Here is a 26349-nt window from a genome sequence, read left to right on the forward strand (position 1 = left end):
CCCCAGCCCCCTTAGTTACTGTTGCTATGCCTATCAAGCTCTCCATTCTCTCATAATGCAGTTCACAACGATAACAGATTTAACAGTTCCGTTAATATTTGAAAGAGCTGAACAGGAACAGACTGGTTACTTGCAGCCGACAACTATGGATTTTGTCGGCTGACAGCTGTTGCTGTTGGGTAGTGAACTCGAATTTTACTTGACCTACATGCTGTTTAGTAGGTGAGAACTGTTTGAGGTTTTTAGTATGTCTGAAACTTTGGTATGAAACCAATAGTATGTGAATTGCGTACTATTTAAAGGGAAAAATCACAATATGCAAACACTGCTGTAATGACAACAATACAACAAAAATAATCCTTTACTTTTACATTTGATCTCTGCTTCTGCCCTCCTAACTCTTGAGATACAGAGTATCTCTCTTACTTGCACTCTGGATTACGTGGACACCCCATGCACAGCTCTTCATCATATGGAGAAATCCAAGGCTTGACAGGGCTGTCATGGCTAGTTACAGTTGCTAAATTGGACAGTCACTGTTCAGGGGCAGGGTTTAGTGAAAGATCAGTTGAAAGTTGGTGGAAGATTTTTCCATTAAGTTTTAAGTGGCCAAATGTTGGTAGCAAAACAGGCCATACTTTCACTGACAATGTTCATAGATGACATTATGTTGCTACATAGCCATCTTTTTATGTAAACAGCAAATTGTCGTTGGTAAAGGGAATCCAAAAAGTTTTGATGAATAAACCTAATCTCAGGGGGTGTATACACACCCGTTTGTTCTCTGTAGCAGATAAACAGCAGAAGGAGGTCTGGAGTTCACGGCTGCAGAAGTGGTTGTACGAACGCTTCGGGGTTTACATCGAAGACTTTCGCTTCCAGCCGGAGGAGAGCACCGTGGAAGCCGAGGAACCACTAAGTGCTAAAAGGTGAGAGTAAGAGCGGCTCTGGAATAGAACATGAAGTGTCTGTCCTCAGGTATTGATTCTGCGGTTGTTCAAGAAGATGTGGAGTCAGACAGCTAGACGGCAGCTGGGTAGTAAAGATGTGCATTTTGATTCATTTAAAGAATGGATTCATATTTTAGACCTTGAATGTGCATCATGGATAAAAATCTAAATCATACAGTTTACTGCATGCACCTTTTGAAATGTGCAATGTTCCCACAGTTTCTTTGTAGTAGTTTGGCTGATAGATGAGATGTGTTTGGACAAGGCTTTATTTTTAAGAGAGAGAGGACGGAGAAAGTAGGAAGCTCTTTCCTTACTTATGTTCTCTGTTCCTCCTTGCTCTCTTCCTTTGTAAAAGAGAATGAGTCATGCTGAGCTGATGAAGGCCAAAGTGCCGCCACCTCCTCTTACATAAAGCAGTTTTTTTCTTGTTGCGCATGTGTTTATACGTGAGCAAATGCGTTTATTCTGACCTTCACTTCTGTGTTTTCTGTCCAGGTTAACAGAAAATATGAGGCGACTCAGTGAGTATTCAAAACACACACAAACGAGTAGAACACCGCAGTAGAAGCACATTTAAAATACAAACTTTGCTGTATGCAACATTCATTTTTGGAGCAGTTGTTTGTTGACCACCCATGACTATGGATATTGTACCTAGTACCTCGAGCTTCATTGTACATGATTTTTCAAGAAATAATTTGATATTATATTAAATTTGAACACACTAAAAATACAATTGAAATTGGTATTTATAGGCAGAAAATAGACAAAAACTACATAATGTATTTGTTCTAAACCACACTGAATATATCCTTTGTTCTAGAGCGAGGAGCCAGACCTGTCACCAACTTCTTAAGGAACCTCTCCGCCTTATCTAATTGGCACTCTGTCTACACCTCAGCTATTGCCTTCATTGTAAGTGTGCACTTCAATTTCTAACACATAAATCCATTATGTTGAACGATGTGCTGTCTAGTCTTTCTCAGTTCAGTTCAGTTCAGTTCAGTTCAGTCATTTTATTATCCCAGATGGGGAAACTTGATTTGCAGTCAGGAACACAAGATTAAAAAAAAAAAAATGTCATTACTATAACACAATATTACTTCTGTATATTCTACTGTTTCTGGGTGACACAAAGCTATGTTGATGAACTTCTAAGCTTTATTAGAGAAAATAGTGAGCTTTATAAAGTGACTGATGAACCCTTTTGTTTGTACATGACAATGGAAGGAAATGAATAGCAAAGTAATTTCTGCTCCACAGTGACAGATTAGAGTGATTCTGCCAAGGACCAAAGAGGTCTAATCAGATCTTCATTGTGTCTGATTGTCCACAGTTGGTGATTAAGCTAAATCGTCTTCAACCTATTGATTGCACTCATACATGCCAAGGCCATTTCAGTATCTAGAGATAATCTCACTCTAGTTCGACAGGTGACTGTAATAGCCTTTTCCACCAGCATTTTATCACCAGAATTACATGTTTTAAGTCAGAGTCTTAAATCATCATTAAAGGGAATCTTTACTGTCATATTATCATCGGTTTGTCTCCCTCTCATGCATAAAACTACACAGTTTTCTTTAGTAGAGATCTGTCAAATAATGTTGGTGGTTATGAAAGAAAAACCAGAATTTTGTAAAGGGAATCCTTTATACTTTATATAACTATAGAAACCTGTTTGTATAAGCTGCTGTTATCAATATGTCATTGCGTCACTTATTAAAGTAAAATTCTGACAATTCAACTTCATAACAGGTGGAAAAATTCAAATATTTGAATCAATTTGACATTAGTCCTATAAAGCTTTGAATTGTGTGTATATTCATGTGAAACAAAGCTGAATGATCACTTTAATCAGTAAACTGAATGTTGAACTGTCTTATGCTCCTTTTGCCTGCAGATCTACATGAATGCTGCTTGGCATGGCTGGGCCATTCCCATGTTACTCTTCCTGGCTATCCTGCGCTTGTCCTTAAATTACCTCATTGCCAGGTAAAACACGTCTCCTCAGTGGATACTCCGATATTTGAGAAACGCCCACTGTGCCAGTTTTTATGATTTGGTCACTATACTGCTGCCAGGGCTAGTTTGACATTTTGTTCCAGTTGTGAAAAGGTTTAGTGTGTGCTTTGTGTAATAAAACCATCTCAGACTTAACTACTCAGCCACAGTTGTTGTTGGTGAACAGATGCACACTGTGGCGCCACATAAAAACATGAATCTGCTACAGCAAATGTGTGTTGATCATAATGAGCTGATTTTTAAAACATGCACACGTACATATATTTATTATCAACATTGTTTCTAATACATGATATAACTCCTGTTTGAGCTTCTACCACATTAACATCAACGAAATAAAGTGGGGCATTTTAGGGATCATTATGAAATGAGGGCACATTAGTATTTGTCAGACATCTGCCTGGACTTGCACTGTTAAACTGGGACACCTGTTCACCTTTAAAAGTGATGAAGGTTGTAAAGAGTTGCAGGCTTTAGAGGGTGAAGAGTAGCTTGGTGGCCTAATTTCATCCAAACAAAACACCTCGTAAAAAATGCACATTAATCACATCATCCTCCTTCTTTTCCAGAGGTTGGAGGATCCAGTGGAGCATTGTGCCTGAGGTCTCTGAGCCCATGGTAAGATGACTTCCCAGTTCCTGTTTCACTGCTTCCTGTCTCTGTGTGTCAGGAGGAAAACATGATCATCAGTGGAGTCCTGTGAACGTTTTCTCTTTGTTTTATGCAGGAGCCTCCAAAGGAAGACTTGACTGTATCTGAGAAGTTCCAGCTTGTACTTGACGTTGCACAAAAAGCACAGGTGCAACACAGCTCATGTTACTTCTCAAATCAGTGTACAGAGATGATGAAACAGTACTTACTCATATCGTGCTTAAACTCTCCTTACAGAACCTGTTTGGTAAGATGGCAGATGTTTTAGAGAAGATAAAAAAGTAAGTAAAGGGAAATTGTTGTATTTTACTAAATGCTGTGGTATACAAAAAGTGTATGATGGTTAAAAAAAACAACAACTTTTGAATGATCTTTTCATTTCTTGTGATATTTCTCTGTCAGCCTGTTCATGTGGGTGCAGCCCGAGAGCACCCGGAAACTCTACATCTGCCTGTGGGTGGCTTTCATCACCTCCTGCGTCCTGCCATACAAACTAATGGGCTTCATGATCGGTGAGAGACGCACACGCGCACAGACAAAGCTTCTTTATCCTTCTGACGTACTGTACGTTCTGCGTTGGCCCTTGAAAGAATGCAAATACTTATACACAATCCAGCGCACACAAACAAATGCATTCATACAGCACTTGTGTAACTGTTCTCCCTCTGGCTGTGAGGGGCAGCTGCAGGCTATTAGCATGCCTATCTGAATATTAGTTATTGTAGTTATTACACAAAATGTCTCCAGAGTGCTGCGGGCTCATCAGAAAATGGCTAGGGCAAAAATATTTCTTGATACAATGTCTATGTTCATTTAAATAGTTGTTACTTCTCATGTGAGCACTACATACTTTTCTTTACACTGAAAATGAATCCCACTGACTTTATGACCCCCTGACTTTTCCTCCAGTGTCACCATGAGGTTGACATTTGTAATTCTGAGTGAAATGAAAAATCTTATTGCCGTAAAATTTGCTACAGAAATTTGTCCACCACTGGATCAATTTTAGTGAAACTAATGACATTCCTACCAGCGTTACCTGTGCTTTGTATTTAGTGCTAGTTAGCAATTGTTAGCTAACAGGCTAATCTAAGGTGGCAAACGTGGTTAACATTGTACTTGTTGAACATGGGAACAATAGCATTGTCATTGTGGCCATGAAAGTATGGGCCTTCGTATTTAGTTCAGAGCACCACTTTGCCAAATGCCGTGTTCATGTTGCATTAGAGTTGTTGTAATTGTGTGTTGTCAACATCCAATTCATTATTATGCCTGTGAAACAGAAATAATTCTACAATATGTCCAAATTTGCATTTTAATAATATGGAAGAGCATGAAAACCAAACAAAAAATGGACACTGCATGTCAGTCAAAGACCGTCGTTCAATGAAATTAAACCAAGATTTAGTGGATATGCTGTTTTATTATCAACGCACAGTGTAATCCTCAAACGACCAACAACTCACAATAGGGGAAGGGATGAGACACAGGAGTAATTCTAGTAAATCTCTATTTTTCTTGTCACTGTGTTGTCTGCAAAACAGCCATTTGGTCAGAATTACTCAGACCAGTGTTGCAAACAGCATGTATGTGTTACATCTGTTGCAGTACTTCTCCACATGTAAACAATGTTCTCTGTAATGTCCTCATCATTAAACTAACGAAAGTAAATCAATATTCAACTGACCAATCGTTTTATCAGTTGCGATCATCATTCTGCTGGGAAAACATAATTCAAAGGTTTGGTGTTCAGTCACTTTCACAGTTATTCATCTGTTGTTCTTGGCTTTTGCAAGTTAGTTTAGAGAACTGACTACTTTTGTAAACACCCTCCTCATCTGACCCTCCTCTGCAGTTATACGTACAGCATAATTTAAGGTCAAATCTCACTTACTGTGTGAATAGCCCTTAAAAAAAGATTTAAATGTGAAGGATATTGAAAGAGAAATTATTTAAAAGAATTTGAATGATGTGAAGGAGTTCTGTAACTCTGCACCGTGAATGGTTCTGAGATTAAAACGATAAAAGACTGAAAATTGGAAGGCCTTGAAAAGTCAAAGTTTATGCTAGCAGGGAGGGAAAGAGCAGCCTTTTTTCTCCAACAAGATTTAGTTTATAACTCCTTCTTCCATTACTCTTGTTCATCCTTTTCCTTATTCTGCTTTTGTTTTTCTCGGTCCTTTCCTCTCTCCTCTCTAGGCCTGTATGCCGGTATCAAGTTCTTCATCATAGACTTCCTGTTTAAGAGCTGTCCGAAGCTGCGGGACAAGTATGACACACCCTACATCGTGTGGAACAGCCTTCCCACAGACCCTCAACTCAAAGAGAGGACCAACGCCACTGTGTCCCGACGGGTAGGGAGGAATAAACACATACAGATCTGTATCAGCTCTTTGCTGTTTCTCCTCCTTTATTCCCTCCTCTTCACAGATTCTTGCTTTCTTAATCTAACTTTTAAATTGCTGGCACATAAAAATAAAAACCCACACAGACCTTTCAACACAGCTTAGTCTGAAGCTTGACAAAATATGTTCAAAATGCGTGAGGATTATTTCTGTTACCCTACTTCTTTGTTAAAGCGATCCCTGTTGCTAATTAGAAAAGCTAAAGTTGACCAAGTACCTATAGAGGCTTTGCAGTTGTGTCACAAATCTTTAAGCAGCTACTGCATTGACACCATTGAGGTCCATTAGAGATTTACACTAGCTTTGTATACAACAAGTTTTGTGAAATGAGATTATTGCTATGTAACTACAAAATTAGCTAGTTTAGTAAGCAGGCTAATTTTGATAACATATAAAAAATGCCAGAAAAAAAGAAAGGAAAGTAAATAACAGAAGCCAGCTGTTATATCTACCAAAAAAGTAATTTCTGTGAAGACTGAAGAACATTTACACATTTCTATCGAGAGAGATAGTTGGAGACCATCTTTCAACTGTAGGTTGTATCAGGACAGGCTGTGTCTACCCTCCCACCACTGACCCCCTGTGGCAGGCCAAAGGGAGAAAATAGATCAATAAAGTATCAAAATATCATCTCCCCTGTCAATAATGCATCACAACTCAGCCACTCTCTGTCAGGATGTGCCCGGGACACCACAAAGTGTTCGTGTATCTCTCTCTCTTACGTAGGATTGAGTGTGTGAGCATGTGTGTGTTGCTGTGTCACAGGTGTACTCTGTCGTTTCTCTCTCTCAGCTCTCTGGCACTGAGAAGGTAGGGACTCTGGTGTGTCTGCCTTTGGTTACCGTGCTGCGCCTGGGTGTGCCGCAAGCTCACCTCAAAGCGTGTGTGTGTGTGTGTGCAAAATGTGTGATACACCTCGGGACTGGCCATTAGTGTTTGTGGACAGAATGGATCAAAATGTCATGATAACTAAGATTCAAATTTCAAAACGGACTTCTCAAATCCTTATTATATATATATATTTTTTAAAGATTACATTGAATCTTTTTAAAAAACAATGTCCAGATTGTTGACATTTTCGATCCACTGATATAGATGCTCTGTGAAAAGTAGCGGTGTGTTTACAGAATAGTTAAAGTGCCCATAGAGTTTCCCCTTACACTGCAATTTAGAACGATAGTGCATTAAATCCTTCCTGTTCTCAATAATTTGTTGTAGTTGACCCTAAAATGTAATTACTTTTTGAAATGTCAGTTAATTGCCTTTGTAACTGAAACGCTTGTATTAAAAAGATTGACCTAAACATGTACACCAGGCTACATTTTAAGATAAAAATGATCTTTTTTCCACAAACTAACAAGTATTTTTGCCTATAAACTGGATGATGACTGAATGATGGCCTCACTCTCTGCTTTGCACGTCACAGCTGAGCCTGCTGCAAACAAGTGCACATGCAGAGAAGCACATAATGCAATACTGAAACTTGAGCTGTTTTCGATTGTGGCCACTCTTCTCAGTAGCTCTGGAAACATGCAATCCTATTAGACGGTACCACAGAATGTGTGGAGATTTTTGATTTTAAATATGTCTCCCTGTCCCTCCTCCTCTGCCTCATCATTCCCTCCTACATGCCCTTTTCGTCTCCTTCATGGTGATTTTGCTTTGACTTCCGTCTTCCCGTCATCCTGTCTGTTCCCCCGCCTCCTCCTCCGTCTCTCTCCAGGTTCAGCCGGTGGTGTCTCGGAGCAGCCTCGCCACCGTCCCATGTGGGGTGAGCAGAGAGGAGGAGACGGGTCGCTCCCACAGCACCAAGAAGGGAGCCTTTCACGAGATCTTCAACCTGCAGGAGTCAGAGCGCCCTCTGCCGGGTGAGGGGATTTACTGCAGCATTAAAAAAAGTGTACCAAGTACCCACATTTCTGCATTTTGCTTAGTACAGGCCTCATTCATAATGGTTAGTAAGTTAAATTTAGAAATGTTTGCTCCACTTTTTAGATTACAAAAAGCTTACAAGCTGAGATTAAGCAAACATCTCTATCTTGTGTGTTTTCAGTGTGTGAGAATGGCTGGAGGTGCTGCCTCATAAACAGAGACAGGAAGATGCCAACAGACTACATCAGGAACGGAGTGCTCTACGTCACAGAGAAGTAAGTGGGACATCTTTTCTCAGGAGGACATCTTTTATCATTAAATCTCTGACTGCACGAGAGTTACTCTTCAAAGGTGGAGCCAAGAGGAGGAGCTGCAGGGAACAATTTAGGCCAATGGCTTTGTAGTAAAAGGAAAATAGCTACACTTTCTCCTCCCTCTCTCCCTCCCTATGTCTGTGTCAGTCAGTCAAGAGTGGATCAAGTAGGACAGGCCTCCTCCTGAGAATATCTCTGATCTATAAATCCCTTCACCTGTTTGGATCTGGAACTGACAAGAAGTCCGTTCAGTTTGTCGTCCGTTTTGCCTCCCTGCTTGTTTTCCCACGAGACCCCTTTCAGCAAGCTGTTCTCTCTCTGTCTCTCCCCTTCAGTTACCTGTGCTTTGAGAGCTCCAGCTCCAGATCCAGCTCCTCCAAGAAGAATAAAGTTATCAAGCTGGTGGACATCACTGACATACAGAAGGTAAATACTCTAACACATGGACAGTTTGAATTAGGGGCAGGAAAACTCATGATTGATCATTTAGGAATTACAGATTTGTGTTTGATTCAGCACGAATATCATTGTATGATTAAGTGTTATTAGATGATAATAATAATAATAATAATAATAATAATAATAATAATAATAATAATAATAGTAACCATCTTGTTATTTTGACCCCCCCCAGTACAAAGTGTTGTCAGTCCTACCAGGAAGTGGGATGGGCATCTCTATAGCCACTCCTTCCACTCAGAAGGTACAGTATGGAGACACTGAAGTGTTTTTTTTTTCCTTTTTAGATTTATATGAGTTGAATAGATTCAGTGTATTCAGCTGTTTTGTTTCAACCAGAAAAAAGCTCAAGCCTTTTCAGATGGGCTGCACAAAACACGTAACATCTTTAATATGAGTTTGTGGCCTTCCAAGATTCTGATACAGTTTATCCAATTGCCTGGATAGAGATTATTAATAATACATCTTTGAATATGTAAATATTGTTTATTTCAAAAGTTTAACTACAGATCACAAGACCACAGTTTAGACGACCTAGTTTTCACATCCCACTTGTGTAAATTGCATATTTCACTCTGATTGACTTCAGTGATTGACAGTGCCAAACATCAAAGGAATAGTGCAGTGTTTTGCCAAGAATTAGATGAGAAGTTTGATAACACACATGCCTGTACAATACAGTGTATGTGTTGCTTGCATTAAAATGTGATGCTGCTGCCTGAACATAAACTAGATGTTGACGACCAAGCATTTCTGTTCCCTCCAGCCATTGGTGTTCGGTGCCATGATCCACAGAGACGAGGCTTTCGAGGCCATCTTCACCCAGTACATGAAGATCATGACCACCACCAAACCACCGGCCAGCGCAGAACTCTAGACAGCCTGCATCCCAGCAACACATCTCCATACTGGGGCTAACGTCTGGGGAGAGAGGGCCTCCTGAGATTCAACTGGACTGGAAGATACTTTAAAAAACCCACCACACTCCTCTGCTCTGCTCCTCCTCTTCTTGTGATGGGCGTCTGCTCCCTCATCGATGGTCATCGGCCAGCTTTGATTGGTGGATTTCCTGTTGGAGGGGGTGTGTGGGCGTGTCTGCTACATGTCAGGATTTAGTTACATCACACTTTTTGTGGGTGTTGGATATTGAACAAAATCCGTCGGCTGGTTCTGGGGAGGAGTGAGGATCGGTGTGGTTTCTATCAATCAGCAGAAGGCTGGCGAGGGGGCTGGTTCTCCTCTCCCACCTGACTGACCAACGGACTGGCTGACTGGTTTCCTGACTTACTTGTGTCCGTGTTTGCATGTGTGAGTGTGTGTGCGAGCTGAAATTAAGCTCTTAAATTGCGTCAAGTGGCTCTATTTTTGTCTTTACCCCTCAGTCAGTGGAGTGACTTCTTCTGTGGTAGGAGGATTTCAGGAAGTGCTCATCCTGGCTGTAAAATAAATATCATAGAACAACAACTAGAAGATAAAAGAAAATAAGAGGTTCTTTCAACTGCCAGCAAACATCTGTAGGAACAAATCTGTAAGTTTTAGCTTTATAAATCAGTGCAAAACCAACCATTAATGTTGAAATATTTAGAAATTGAACCGGCTGATCGGTGCCTCACGGCTTAGCCCAACAAAATTATAGTTTGAGTGTGATCAGTGATTGTTTTTTAATGTGTATTAGCTGTGAAAATGTCAGATCACCACTCGACTGACACAGAGCCTTTCTGTTAGTTTACATTGCTGCTGTCTGTAATTTTCGTTTTGTTCTTCCTCTTCTTTCTAGACACACGGTTCAGCAGCGACAGTGTGTTTAAGCCGATCTGACAAAACAGTAAAATGTGCGCCGCCGCGTTCAGCATCCGCTTCGGTGTTTGTAAATGTGCGTATGTGAAAAGTGTAGTTTTTTGTTTGTTTGTTTTTTTCTTTCTAAAAAATGCCTTTCTTTTGAAAAATGTCTTTGTAACAAACAGCCTTTAGGATGAGTAACTGGTGGTCCCAAGACGAGAGCACAACCACTGTTAGATGGTTCAAACACTGACTGCCATTCGGAGCTGTGTCACAGTAGCCTCCTGTGTCTGAGCTTCTCTTTTCAAGGCACAATCTGTACATATAGAGAGAGAGTTTCCCCTTTTTTGTCCCATCAATGGTATTCTTCCTGCACTTTATTAGGACGTTAACTGGAATTTGTGACATTTATGTTGCAGTGAATAGTCTTCAAATCCTCACTACTTCAGCTGGAATACATGGTCAGTGTTAGCAAATAGTTCCAAAGTCCTACAGTATGGTGTTTCTCTTTCGTCTGACTACTTGAGCCGGTGCAGGTCACATCTCGCTGGTCTCAGTGCGAGCACAGTTTATTAATACCAGAAGACCATAGAAGAAGGTACTTGACTTCAAAATATAACCACGTAGTAAATCTAAACCTGATGATACAATAGAGTGCTGTCTCCTTCTGATTGGTTACTCTCACTTGCATATATTCTCAGCTGCTCTGGCTGTTTGAGGCGACCTAAGCATCAATATAAATTCTTTCTAATCTGTTAGTGTAAATCCATTTTTATGTCTGAAAACCAGGATTATGAGCTATAAAGACATGCCTAATTAGGTCCTTTTTTTGTTTGTTTGCGTATTTCATCACTTATCTGTAAAGCCACAGCGAGTAGAGACAGTTATCTGGGTGCTCTTCCACTTTTCCTCTTGCTTTTTTAAAACAGTAGTCTGTAAAGTATATGGATAAAGGTCTAGACTGATCAGAATATTTCAGCGTCACTTTATTTTAAGACACTGTTCGCGAGAATAAAGCTGGACTTTACTCTTGCAGAATGGTTTGATATGTAGAGATATATAATGCCAAACTACACCGTGTTTTGTGATTTGAATGGAGCTAGCATACGGGACTGGAGGTGATGATTTCTCCTCAGATTTCAGTATGAGAGACAGTAGAGTAGCTGTTCCACACTCATAACTCCTATTTACTGTCTGCCCAGCAGCACAAGCTTTAGTTTCCTTGTAAATCTTACAAAACACTGTTAAAAGTGAAACCTTGACATTTGAATATTTACGTTTATCCTGGTCACTTTTACTCACTGGACACTTCTTTTTAGTTCAGCAATCTTAAATCACTCTTAAATCACAGAACCCCAAGAAAACCAGAGGATTATTTTCTGTTATCGTCCCTTCAGATTAAAAATGTCAAGGTTTCTCTTATACAAGTCCTCTTGTCATCATTACCAATTAGAATCAACTGAGCTGGATATGAAGTTGCCAGAGAGGCAATGGACCAGTTCAATGAACCACATTATTAATTGTAGTTTAGACTAATTAAAGATGGATATTTTTCATTGACATCCATTTGAATGATTTGGCCTGTTATTAAAAGGCTGCCTTCCTTCCCAGACATGGATTTATCTATTTTTGTTTAGGGATGAATTTGATCCATGAATGGGGGAAACCTGTTGGATATTAGAGCAGGTGAAATCAGTTATTAACGCTGTCTCACTGTGTGATTGGATGGCTCGTCATAGTCTTAAAGCTTTTACCTGAAGCCTTTTTGTAATCTGTTAACGCTGAAAAGCAGCTCTCGGGGGGTCTGGGAGACCTCAACATGGCTGCGCTCAGATAAAGCACAGAATGTATCACGTTCTAAATGTTTAGGATTATTTTTCTTTTGCCAAATCTTAAATTTTTCTGTCTGCCATATTCTGCCTACGCTCATGTTTACAGAAGGTTGTAAAAATTTAATTATTTGTTGTTGTTTTGTTTTTTTTCCTCAACCCAGTTTGAATTCCTTTTGACTCCGGAGTGATGAAGACTGGACTGCTGTTGTTGAATTAACGTCTCAGCTCTCAATGGCTCTGCACCACTCACATGACTATTTCTGCTCATCTTTAACCAATAGGAAACTCAGAATCATAGTGACAACAAGAGCAGTATTTTAAATCGCATACAGCATGTTAATGGTCATATCCAACATCTCAGTACTTGGTTACAGTGTAATGCAATTAAAACACAGGCTTCATACAGAGCAGAGATGGTCATGGTGGACTGAAATGGAAACATCAGTGTTTTTGACATTTAGTTTTGTCCATTGTGACTTGATGCACCTTTTTTGAAGAGGCAGAAATAAAACAAAAGTTGATTTGTATTGTTGTTGAAAATGATATCTAATTTTGTTCACTAATCACTGTAAGGCACTTCCAGCAATCCAGCGAAAGTCAAAGGAATAGTCGGATGTTTTTACAGAGAATTAGATGAGAAATTTGATACCACACATGCCTGTATAATTGGTATGACGCTAATGCTAGCAGCCCGTTAGCTTAGCATACATGTTGTAACCTTTGCAAGGCCAGGCTAGCTGTTTCTAGTCTTTTAACTGCTGGCTGTATGTGGATATTTAGAGCTGGACAACATTAATTAATGCACTGATTGGAAAAGTCTTTTCCAGTTCAAGTCAGCTCACAGTTACTCTGGTTTCTTCACTTTTTTTGTAAGCTAATTGGGCAGTTGCATCGCATGCAATTAGAAATTGAAACCTTCGTGATCATGGTTATATTGTGTTACATTTAAGCATACAAAAAACTGTAATCTGTCAAAAACCTACTCCATTCATCATTCATACGGCCCTGCAGCTCATGGGCTCACATCTTGTGTCGAGTTGTGACATATAACCCCCAGTGGTCAAGGGCTTATGGGAAATGTTTAATAAAGGCCACTCCAACATACATTCAAAAAATGATAAATTGGATAAGGATGGTAATCTATCATTAACGTGTGAAATGCCAAAAGTGCTGAAAAAAGTGGTATCAATGTTTTCATCTCGGTAACAAAGCAAATAAACATATTTCCCAAAATGTCGAAATATTCCTTTAACGGTAATCTGCACTAACCGACTGCCATACTGTGTATCTTGCTACTGACAAATGATAGAGAGCAGTTCGAGGGTTTAACTGCTGATGTAAATGACAGGGACATGGTCAAAAACAGTGGTGTTGTCCTCTGAAGGTCCCCTCCGTTTTAAGCTGATGTCTCGCTGTTGTATTAAATATGTAGTTCCTCTAACTGTGTGTAAATGTTAATTAAGGGTTTTCCAAAAGCATTTCAAGTGACGCTGAGTGTACAGTGCTAACTGTACCAGGGCTCCTGTCTCATTCTGTACAGTTTGAAAAATTAACTGTCTCAAGGCTGCAAACAGCCTTAATCTGACGTTATAACTGGAGTGAATTTTAAATAAATCGAAAACATCTCAAGGATTCAGTCCTGTTTTATGGACTGAGACAGCTCTCAGTTGGTACAGTCACTGAATTGCAAATTAAAGCCCAAGTGTAACTGGGAAACACTGCAGTCATTACAGTGAGTGATTAATTTGTCATCTGTGACAGTCGCTGTAATGACTTCCTCTTTTTTTCTCCTTTTTTTTTGTCAAAGAGGAATTTGTATACAAATGATTGAAATGTACAGTGAAGAAAACAAAAACCACTGAGTTTTTAAAAGACATGTCTATTGTAAAGAATAATGTGATGTACATTTTTTAATTTAAGTAAATGAATTTAAGGTACTTTGCTCTCGTCTCTGTCTTCTTCTGTCCCACAACTACCTCAGTTTAGGTCAGACGTTATTTAAGAATGGCTCCAAACTGCAGTACCTCTTTACAACCACATGAGGTCAGTATGAGACTGTGTGGAGACCAATCAGCTGGGAGAGAATCCCTTTTTTTCTCCCCCTCTCCACAGGGAGGTCAGGGTTAGCTGCCCAAGGATATTTCAGTGATTTATTCCCTCAGTAGGAATAAGAAATTTGGTGTTTTGATGTCTTACCGATCTAAGTCCATTCCTATGGTGATTGGACGGCCAAAGAATCAATCAGGAGGTGGATAAAGACGTGTTTTCTCTCTATCTGGATCTCGTGACCTCAGCCAAAACATTTTACAGGACGTTTGTCGAAATATGTGTCCCGATTCTTTTCTCATGTGGTTCAAATGACAAAAAGTCTTTAATAATAGATATAGATAGATACAAGTCACCTCAATATGCCTGATTTTTGCCATCAGGATCCCTGAGAGATTAGCAAAACTGTCAAAAAACGCCCTATCTGCTAAGGTTAAAGGAAGTGAAAAAGTATTCCTGGATCTGTCCCTTTATGCTGATCTGCACCAAAAGTTAATGGGGTCTATTCTGGGCCGAGAACCGTCCTCCATCCAAGTTCAGTGGCAATCCGCTCAGTAGTTTTTGTGTAATCCTGCTGACAAACCAATCAACCAACAGACACAGGTGAAAATATAAACCTTCCTAGAGGAGGAAATGAAGTCAGTGTACCAGATTCAAGCTGTGAAAAAGTCTGTGAGCCCTGATTGCACGCTAACATGTGGCACTCTAGTATTTCTGTGCAGGTAGAGGACATGGCTGCACTTACAAAACAGAGGGGGGATCTGGGAAATGTACATCTGTGGGTGCAGTTTTCCCACGGAAATAAAATGCTAAATGACTTTTGAGAACATGGCGGAGCGGTAGTATTCACTTGTAAAAGAAATATTTAAATTTAAGGTATAAATATTAGAAAGGCTATGAGTCAGCAGTCGGAGGTGGACTGAAGCTCACAGTATATTTTGACTGAAGCATGATTATTCTTACTGCACTTTCTAACACTGACACCTTATTCTGTTGCATCTGTATTCATGTAAAAGTGTTCTTTCAGGCAGAGAAAGAGATGAATACAGCCTTCGAAGGGCAAAGATGACTAATGTTGCAGTGTTTTTGTGTGTTTGTATCGTTTGTATTGAACTGGATTTCATTCTTGGACTGACCTCAGAACTGATTAGGTGATAATGAAACACCCAAAAAACTGAAGGTTTAAGAAAGAAGTGTAAGAAAACACAAACACAGCTGCACTGTAATGAAATGAAACACATAGTTGCAAAAAAGACTGAACAAAGTCTACAAAACCATTAAAATTCAACTACATTCAACAAAAATATGAAATATAATGTGTCCCTCACTCACTCACGCCACTCAGTGCCATGGAAACAGAACGTTGCTCGTGGACCTGCAGATATGTTTTATTCCCCTTTCTCATTTGGACTTTGGCACGAGTTGACCTGTTGACCTGCTGCAAACCCAAACTGTGAAAGGCTGCTCTCTCTCTGAGAACTAAAGCGCTTGAGACAAATCTTCTGGAAAACTTCTGGATCAGTGAACTTCCTGTGGGACACTTGGAGGTGAAAGATGACCATCGGTGGCCCGCGGATCTTCGAGGGACTGCTGCCGCTGGGAGGAGGCCGTGTGCTGGGCTACAGCCATGCAGGTAGGACATCTTGTCTTTCATGACTCACCTGTTTGAAACCATCAGAAGCCTTATCAGTGCAGGAATCGGTGTAACTTTGTTCATTTAAAGCTGGACAGCTCACAGCAGGTTATTAGATGTGTTGGAAAAACACAGATTTGGTGAAAACAGACTTTAACTCGGTGATTTCTTCATGTAAAATGATGATTTGTTTGACAGAATGTGTTAACTTTCCCGCGACAGGTGTGGAGTGTCTCAACCAACAACCATCAGTGTAGTGCTTGGAAAACACTCTTATTTTGCTTTGAGGGCATTAAATTATCCATATTTTGCATTGAAATTTGAGGCAAAAAAATGGCGACAGGGCCGAATCTGATAAAATGCTAAAAATGTCATTAACTGGCGCACCATGGAGACGATGGAGACGATGGAGCCGAACGACGTCAGGACGCACAGGGTGTGAACGTTCTGCTGTGTGCGGCCTAAGTTCATTGTTGAAGCTTTGACTTATTGTATCAGAAAACATTCAGAGAGTTTAGTTTCACATTAAATGAACTCTCGGATACACCGCTTCTACTTGACCTGTTGGTATTTTAGCAGCACTGAGATGATCTCTGCGCGTCACTTCGGTTGGTTTAATGTGGAGGCAGCAGTTTGTCAGCGCTGTGATGTGCAGCTCATCAACTGAGACAATAACGAGTTATAATCTGCTAGTCTGGTGTGCACAGAGGTTAGCGTGGATATTCTGGAGAGGCCCTGTTGTTGGTTGCGCATGATTTAATGAATGTATCCATGGTTCGCTGTGCGTAACGGCCATGTAGTGCGATGCACGTCTCGTCTGGAAGTTGTATGATGTTAACTCAGTCCCTCCGATGTTGTTTTACCTCCCTTGTTGTTCAACTTTTCCGATGATTGAATTTTCGTGGAAAGACTCGTGCGTAAAAACGCGCGTATGGACTGAGCTCCTCCTCTTCTCCTCCGGCTGTTACAGGACGTTGTTCACGAGCGACTTATGATTAAAACTTTATTTTTTTTTTACAAGAAGTCTCACAACATTTCGGTCATATGCTTGTTGATGTTGTTGTGTTTGTAACACTGGATGTCCAAAATCTCGCCTGTTTTATGACATCATTTTGACCCATGGCTCAGGTCCTCACCAGAATAGTGTTTATAATATTTTCTCTCATATTAAATGTTAGTATTTACTCCAGCAGCTCCCCTCAGGACGTCCTGAGCAGCGAGCGGGACCGCCTCCAGGTCTACCCTCAGAGGAGTCTGCTCCCTCCACCTCAGGCCTCGGTTCCTCTGCTAAGAGGAGCAGAGAAGAGAGCGACACGGAGCAGGTAGGTACGAAGAGGCAGCGGTGGGACTGTGAAGACGGCTGCGAGGAGTCCGCTCCTTCCACCTCTGGCCTCGGACCCTCCACATTCAGAAGAACATGGATGCGTCCTCTTCCATCTGATGACAGCGACTCGGATTAAGACCGACAGCTGCAGGACTGGAAGTCTGATCCCTGAATGAGCTGAACTCGAGTGCTTCAATCCAAAGCACTGGCTCACACGCACATGCACGCGGCACGTTTATTTGATTTCTCTAAAAACTACACCGTTTTCGGGTCGGCCGCCATCCTCCATACTCCATTTTTACCGGAAAAATGAAGGTCGTATTACAGCACAAAGGAAGTGCTTCCGTCATTTCGTAACCAAAGCAGGAAGAGGCATTGTTTTCCCCGGTCACTATCCCAAGTTAACGGTGGAACAACTGGAATAACTGTGGAAACACACTGCAAAAGAAGAAGAAGAAAAACGCTGATGGAGGCAAAGAAGGTGAAGACGGGCATTCACTCAATGGAGAGCTCCGGTGTTGTGTCAAAGTCTGTGATACCACAGGGAAACAGTGAAAAGTCTTCTATTTCTGCTTTAACAAAAGTGTTTTAGTTTTTGATTTCACTCATTTAAAGTTTAGAGATTACAAATGTAACTCTGTTGTGCTGTTGAGTATTTGTCCTTAGAAGGTGTAGAAGGTTCTACCAGACAAAGGTGAGTAAAAACTTCTTGTCGTCTTCATCTCATTCACCAGTAATTCAAGGATTGTTCACGTCGCTCATTCTGTTGTACAGTTTGTTGGTTTTTGCCCACAACAGGTGACGAAGTGGGACATCCAGGATCTCCAAGACGACAGAGAGGATACGGAGCAGATGGGAAGGCTGGATGACCAGGACCAGCTGGTGGTGGTCAGCTTTCTGTCAGTGGGCTGAGTAAGTACCAGCACTGACACACAGTGTTTATAATATTTATACAGATTCAACATGCTGAGGTCGTATATTTGTGTCCATACTGACTCCTGACCTGTGTTTGTGTCTCAGGGCAGGACATCTCTGTGTTTTGTGTCCTGGAGCAGCTGAGAGTGGACGTCAACCCACCTATCCTCCCATGAAGACCCAGCAGACCACTGAGCCGCTCTCAGCAGCCGACCCGCTTCCAGGGACCAAAAGCTCTGTGTGAAGACCCAGTGAGTACATCACCACCCCTCCGCCCTCCAACCCCCGACACCACCCTCTTCAGCCACCGGTCCAGACGATGAGGAGCGCCCCAGCCCGACCAGCACAGAGGATGTTGTTGTCATCATCTGCTTCTTCTTCTTCTGTGCTGGAGGGTTTGGGACGCTCCTCACACACACAGGAAGATGTCATCACCTGGTTTTGTGTCAATGATCAGAAATCAAGACAGAAGAAAGAGACAACGACAATATTCTCATCTGTCATGTATACATCAGAAATCTGACAATGTTTGACGTCTTAAATGCCTGCTATTGGTTGATTGGGTGCTTGAGGAAGGGCACTGTGGGTAGACATGATTGTAGTCCTTATCTTTTCAACACAGCAGTCAGCACTCAAGAATCACTCTTAAACTTTTGGCTTATTTTTACAAAGTTTTGATCCCTTGTCTTCACTGAGTGAAGAGTTCCCTCCACGCTGCCTCTGGCTGCTTCAATAGTTAATATTCCTGTGAGCAGTAGAGCTGCAGCCGATATCATTTACAGGGTTTTGAACTGTTTCACCATGATTGCACCAGGACTGCGCGAGCTCGTCCTCCATCACATGAAGCTGGTGTAAAAAAGCAACATTTCATCTTGAGCAGATTTCCTGTCGGAGCTCAGACACAAACCGTTGCTGAACCCAAACTGATGATTTATTTTTCATTCATTCTCTGATCTGTGTTGACTTGTGAGCAGATCCCTTCTGTAACTCACTTCTTCTTTGTTCGTAAACGCTCTGTTTTAAGGAGGAGTGTCACCAGGCTGAGGAGACACTGTGTGGATGACAGCTCAGAGTCGTTCACGGGTTCATTCATTCTGCCTCCCCCACTGATCTCATGATGGATTCAGTGTATTTTTAGTCAGCCCAAAGGAGAAAGTCACCAAACATGGCACCATTTACCATTTTTATACCGTCTCCTTGTCCATGTTGAGGTGTGTGTGTGCATATCTCACCAAAATCAATTCATTTCAGTGTTAATTGCCAAATGTGTGCTTTGCTGACACGAGGTTGTCCACTTTTTGTGAATTTCAATTTGAATTTGTGCAAGCCTAATGTCATCAGGCGCTTCTATTTCCCACCGGTCGAGTCCTCATTAAACACCCCTGGTTCACCTGCACAGGTGTTCCCACATATCTGCCCTCATTAGACGTCTTCTCATGATTTTAAGGAGCTGTGCACACTGTAGTTATATTTCTTAGCGCAGGATGACCTTAAAGAACCTTAAACTTGTATATCTCTTACATAAGTTTGGAGACTTCACTTCAGTCCAGATTTACAGCAGCTGCACCCGACTTCAACCTGAGCAGAGGTCTGAAGTTGACAAGCGGACAAGACTGCAGAAACCTGCGGGCAGCTCAGTGCCTTTGAGTGTGAAACATGGAGAGGTCACAGGCAGATGCAAAAGTTTTTGTTTACCTCAAGAAATGAAATAAAACTTGAAATTGCAGGAAGTTCAACCTTCAGCTGTATCTTTACTGACACGCTACTCAGGACTGTGTGTGTTTCAAGTGGTTGGTTACTATCTGTGGTGGGTGGAGGTGACCTCTCCACGTGTGTGTGTGTGTGTGTGTGTGTGTGTGTGTGTGTGTGTGTGTGTGTGTGTGTGTGTGTGCTGGAGTGTGGAGGACAGACATTTGGCTGCCCGTCCATCAGTCATTAGTTAAATGTTGAAATGACTCTTCCCCCTGAAGGAGAGCAGACCTCACTGGCCATAGCTCTCCCCTCTAGCAGCTGTCAGCACCCAGCAGTATGACTCACACACACACACACACACACACACACACACACACAGTCTCTCTCTTCGCATGACACAGCGGCTTGTCTTACCAAACCGCTCACCAGGGATGTTAAAGTCGGTTATTTTAAAATGTGCACAGATAAAAGCGGCTTCACGCGGCGCAGCAAAAACAACAAAAGTGGCTCTTTCGGTCAACAGAATGCAAAAGCATAAATATGCTACGCTATTAGCTGTCCGGCCTTCTCTCCCTAATGCAATTTTCATCTTTCCCTCTCACACTCGCCACTAGATATTGGCCGTTAAATCTGATCCGGATCAGAACACCAATCAGCGTTTAGCGAGCACACTGTTCTGTAACGCTCATCTAATTAGATTTCTCACCCCGAAACAGCTCCGAGGAGCTGCAGCGACAAGTCTTTGTCTTTACGGATGATATGTCTTTTATGCAGATCCCGTGTCAGCTCTACCCTCCCCGTGAACCCCTTTCCCGCTCCGTTTCGCCAATGAACACTACAAAGCGGCGTCGAGAGGCACGCCCACGCCGAGAAGACGGAGCAGCTATTTCTGTCTGTCTGGGCCACATTGTCTGCTGATTCACAAAACACAGCGCACGCTGTTTTTACAGCGGCCAAATGAGGCTTTTCAAACTGAGGAGGGCTTTACAGGAAGCACAGCAGCCACAGAGAAACTTTAACAGCGTCTGGCTGCTGATAATGGCTGCTGATAGCAGGGTCCATAACTACAGTATAGGTAATTAGTGTGAATGCTGTGGGCATTCACACTAATTACCACACTAATTTAAGCACTTTCAGCCTTGTACGTTTCAGCCTTTCTGCCTTTTCTGTGAATTTGGCTGAATTGATGTGCCGTGCTCAGCATCCGGCAGAAATAGAAGCCTTGTATCTGCTACAGAAGGGTCCGGACTGCAGGAGCTGCACGGAGCAGATACACAACGCAGCAGATACACAACGCAGCAGATACACAACGCAGCGCAGCCGGTGGAAGTAAACACATTGACTAGAGTGAAACCTGTCAGTTCCTCTGCCATGACGGAGCGGAGATGGACCGAACACGGATCTGGTGGAATTTAGGGGTTAGACTGATCCTCCAATCGTGTTGATCCTCTGTTCTGATTGGTGGACTGATGTTAAGCTCTTTCTAGTGAGTTCAACTGTTAATTAAGTCAAACTTTGATCTGTTTCAGATTACATTTACATTTACACTTCGTCCATCTCACACACACACACACACACACACACACACACACACACACACACACACACACACACACACTTTGCCTTCCATAATGTTAACTTCCTCCTCTCCTTGGTTCAATTCCTTTGTTCTCCCCCGTTCACTTCTCAAGATGTTCAGCTTTTCGTGCCCATTCAGCCTACGACTTTTCAGCCGTTCTGCCTCTTCAGCTTTTTAAATATTCAGCTTTTTCTGCAAAATTTTTCCCATTCACTCATTCTTTATTATTTCTTTATTCAACTTTGGTTCTGCTACTGCTTCAGCATACGTTCAGCTAGAGAAACCGTTCAGCTATCAAGATGTTCAGCTTTTTTAGTTTTCTGCCTTTTTTCAGCTACTACTACTTCTTTTACTACTACTTCTTTTACTACTACTACCACTGCTACTTGAACTACTACTACTACTACTACTTGTACTACTGTTTCTTCAACTACTTATTCTATGACTTTTCTTCTACTACTACTTCTTTTACTACTACTTCTTTTACTACTACTACCACTGCTACTTGAACTACTACTACTACTACTACTTGTACTACTGTTTCTTCAACTACTTATTCTATGACTTTTCTTCTACTACTACTTCTACTACTACTACTGGTTTTTCAGCAGTGTAGTGCAATGCATTATAGATTTATGCATTTCAGGCAAGTATTTTCCAGTATATTCAGCAGTTTTTTTAAAAAAAATCACTTCAGCTGTCAGCATTCACACTGTATTTTCACAGGAAAAGGAAATGTTCTAGTTAGACTCTGGTCAGCCTCAGGAACAGGGCCGTAGCAAGACATTTAGAAATCCTGAGGTCATGAGTTAAAACGCCCCCCCCCCCCCCCCCCCCCCATCCCAACCTCCATCAGTCACAGTTAGTATGCCTGTCAAGTTTTCAGTTCTTTGCACGACACAATGAAAGTTTACAACTTTAACTGTGTGCGATTTATAACTCAAAATTCTTTGTAATGTTTCAAAACTCGGCTCTTTGATTTTATCCTTAGTCCTGTTTTCATGTTTGTTTTTGCCGTTGTTGTTGTGTAATGTTGCACTGTCCTTCATGTACTCCTGTCTGTCATTGCTGTGGGATGATGTGTGCAGAGCTGATGTGCGCTTTTGTGAAGAAGAATTCATATTTAACAAACCACAGGGTTGAAAAAAAGAAAAGCAACAACAACAAAAACAAACAACACAATATACCAGATAGACGCCACCCACCCAGATTCTATAGTAGAGTAATGCTACTGTGAAACTACAGTGTGGTATCAATCAGACAGGACAGAGGATCAGGTGAATACATTTGACCAGACAGGTGAGTCTGACTCAGGAGGCAGCACAGACAGGTTGTTAAAGTATACATCCTCTAATTGCATGTTTGCAAACATTACATCCTTTAGCACACCGGGCACACACCTGTTAGATGGTAAATGCATCAATGTCTTTCTTTAGATTTGACTGCCACTCTGAAAACTGCCAGCAGAGGGGGTGGTTGCACCTTTATTTCAAGAACCTCACTGTGAGTCACCAAAAATCTAAATCTCTGAATAAATTAATAACCCCAACGGTTGCATCTTGAGTCATGATCTGGAAATATTTTCCCAAACCTGCCTTTGGACATTTTTAAAATCATTATTGTTATTTTAAAATCCTGTTGGAGAAATTGTCTTATCCTGTCTTACACTAAGTTTGAAGATTGTTTCACTTTAAATTTCTTTTCTAAAAAACTGTATTAGCCTTGCCACAGCATCAAAAAAATAATATAACAGTAGAATTTATAATTAATAGCTAAAACAGGCAAAACGTGGAGAATTTAAGATTGCGTACCAACCTTAAAAATAAACTTGTATATGTTAATATTGTAGCAGTCCAATTGTTTGACTTGCTATTTTTCTTTGTTTGGGCTGATTTCCCTCATGACTGATTGCAGTGGATTCAGATCACCTGTGCACAGGTGGGAGACTGACTCCTGATTGAGGAGTGGAAGCAGCTTGGGGCATTTCCTTCTTAGCCAATCAGGGTGTGATGACACCCTGATTGAAAGGCTTAAGAGAGATGGGAAACGGCACACCGGTGGCTCTCACCCTCATACTGAATCTGCACCGTTCTGAATCGCTCCCTGAATTACCAAGAACCTCGTTCCCCCTTAGATTGTCAGCCAGAAACTCTGGTCTATTTAGGCCCTATTTTGTTTTCTTGACTGCCCACAGCTTTCTTGAGGGAACTTTGTTCATTTGGGAACCCCTTAAAACCCAAGCTCCTTTACACGTTCAGTTTACCATTTTATTTCCCTTGGGTTTGTAGGAGCACACTTAGTTATTATATCCAAAAGAGGCATTTGTTTATTGTTTATTGTCCTAGTAGCAGACATTGGGCATTCCCCTAGTTTTACATGTTTTTTGTTTATATCTTTATGCAGGTTGGGATGGCCTGTAAGGAATTAACAGCCAGTACCGCCACAATATTTATTTTCTTTATTTTTATGGTTGATCTTGTATTTAACAATTAAACTGCAAAAAAAATCAGACTACCTTCCCTTCATTAAAAAGAAAAAAAATACAAGACCTCCCTCTTTTCTGCCCCTCCCTCCCACCCTCCTCCCACCCTAATAATTTTCATACAGTCCCTAAAAATAGAAACACTAACACTAGCCTTTGATGATTAACCACCAGTGTACCATGTATGATAAAACACCCTTAAAAAAGTGAAATAAATATCTCCTACATGTCATGAAATATTCAGACGTGCAGTATAGATGAGGTGGAACCATAACAAATGAGAGGCACTTGAGCTGCTTAATGTCCATAACCTATATCTCTGTGATGTATTGAACATAAGTAGTTATGCTAATGAGGTCATTAATTAAGCTAATTCGCATTCATTAGCGAATAATTCCACGTCAGCATACTTGTCTCCGCATAATGGCCGGTATTAATGGGAGCTCTGCATCTTCACTTATTAAGGAGTTATGGTAGCTTCAAGAAAATCGTTTTCCTCCTCATTAATATCTAAATTTATCCAGCGAGGTGTTTCGGAGCCTAATCAGATCATCGACTGTGCGAGGAGGAGGCTTTATCATACAGTGTTGTTCCGGTAGAGTTTGTCCAAACAGGAGGCAGAAAGCTTCACCTTCAGCAGGAAATCATCGCTTTATCGAGATTTGGATTCCTGCGACCTCCCAGCAGTCACTTACACTGCCGTACCAGAGTATTTTTTGCATGTCCATTTGAATAAACACATTTCTTTTAGCCCCCCCCAGCCCTCCTGTCTCCGTCCTCATTGCCTGCAGCAGTGGGATGCTAAAAGTCACTCAGGGGTCGGCAGACTTATTCGCATTCATGTGCCGGAGTTTTGACGTACAGGGGTGCCAGCTTGGTTCACGGGAACATTTGACATGCCGGTGCCAATTAGGTCCAAAACCTTCCCTCAGGACTCACACACACACACACACACACACACACACACACACACACACACACACACACACACACACACACACACACACACACACACACTGACACATAAACACTCACGACCTTCCCCGAGGCCTCCAGCTGTTTGCTGTATAATGAAGACTGTGAAAGTGGAGGAGGGAGAGTGTGTGTGCTGTGCTGCTACCTGGAGCCCCGCTGTGGCTCCGAGTATTTCATCTGCAAACTGCTCTCTAAATGTGTCCAGGATCAAATAAGTGAGGCTCGGTCTGATGTCTCCCACAATGAAGCCCTAATATTTGAAAAAGTTATGCAATTGTTTGTTTGCATTTCTGAATCCTCGTCTGAGGATTCGCTTTAACGAGGCACTTTGTGTTCGCCCCGCTTGGCTCTTATGTTAAATGGTGTTTGGCTTTTGTCTGGTAAACCTTGTTTCACACCCATCTGGCTCCTGACGCGCTCTGTAACTACAATGCTGCAGCTTTCCCCATATTTTTTAATGTGCGGGATTTTTCCACGGGCCTTTAGCCACATCATTACAGCTCATCCAAAAAGTTTTCTCTCTTTGCCAGGCAACTTTTTATCATTCATTTAGTTGCGCAAATAAAAAGTTTGATTCATAAGCAATATAAAATGCTCATTAGAAACCACCCAGAGCACCATCAGCCCTACTTAGTCTGGTAGCAAAATTTAGCTTACGTAACCAAACTTTATATTACTTTAGATAATGCTTTGGGACTGACTTACAAAGTCAGTTTGCTGGCTAATGACCTTTATGACTCTACATTTCAACGGTAAAGCAAGAAGGAAACGCGCTTTAGGTCTACCTCATTTCTAGCTTGTGTCAATGGATGTGGAAGTGGACACCACGTTTTAAGATGGCGCCCACTTTATTTCATTGACTGTGTACAATATGGACGGCTCCTCCGGGTCTGAAAAGTGCAGCAAATGCTTTAAACCTGCATGCTTTCCAATGGCCAGCAGGGGGCGACTCCACTGGTTTCAAAAAGAAGTCTGATTGTATGTAAGCTTATGAGAAAATGACCCGACATTTTGTTAGTAATCCAAGATGGCCGCCAGATGGAACCTCTACAATGTTCTGAGTTGGGACCATGTACATTTGTTTACTAGACACAGTGAGGGGTAAAAAAGAAAAGTTTTATGTCAACACCTTCCTACTACTTACAAGAATGGCCTGTGCACCCGCAGCCTCTGTGCCATTGACTTCCATTGTTTTCCACAGACAACAATCGCGTCCTGTTGCCAAGACTAGCACCCCAAGTGTGTACCAGTCAGCTGCTGAAAGTAAGCCTTGATAAGTAGACTATTGTAGTAGTAGTAGTAGTAGTAGAGTAGTGTTTGCTAAAAACTCCAGTCCCCAATTGATTTAGGAAATCATTGGGCCTTTTCTAGAGTTTGGTTTTAAGAATACATCTTTTGTGCAGCGGGCTGAGTGCT

General features: G+C 41.5%; 1 protein-coding gene across 1 annotated transcript in view; it reads left to right on the forward strand.

Moving 5' to 3' along the window:
* gramd4a (GRAM domain containing 4a) overlaps nt 1–14224 on the forward strand; it is a 50758-nt gene extending 36534 nt beyond the window's left edge. The window contains exons 6-19 of the mRNA XM_073480512.1: nt 791–929; nt 1449–1474; nt 1777–1868; nt 2854–2945; nt 3545–3593; nt 3703–3774; nt 3864–3907; nt 4029–4138; nt 5826–5980; nt 7755–7899; nt 8085–8178; nt 8553–8643; nt 8852–8920; nt 9443–14224. Coding sequence (XP_073336613.1) covers nt 791–929; nt 1449–1474; nt 1777–1868; nt 2854–2945; nt 3545–3593; nt 3703–3774; nt 3864–3907; nt 4029–4138; nt 5826–5980; nt 7755–7899; nt 8085–8178; nt 8553–8643; nt 8852–8920; nt 9443–9553 — 1289 coding nt within the window. The 3' untranslated portion in view covers nt 9554–14224. The remainder of the gene's footprint in view (nt 1–790; nt 930–1448; nt 1475–1776; nt 1869–2853; nt 2946–3544; nt 3594–3702; nt 3775–3863; nt 3908–4028; nt 4139–5825; nt 5981–7754; nt 7900–8084; nt 8179–8552; nt 8644–8851; nt 8921–9442) is intronic.
* Nucleotides 14225–26349: the final 12125 nt, after the last annotated feature.

The sequence above is a fragment of the Pagrus major genome, chromosome 14, assembly GCF_040436345.1.
Source record: "Pagrus major chromosome 14, Pma_NU_1.0".
NCBI lineage: Eukaryota > Metazoa > Chordata > Actinopteri > Spariformes > Sparidae > Pagrus > Pagrus major.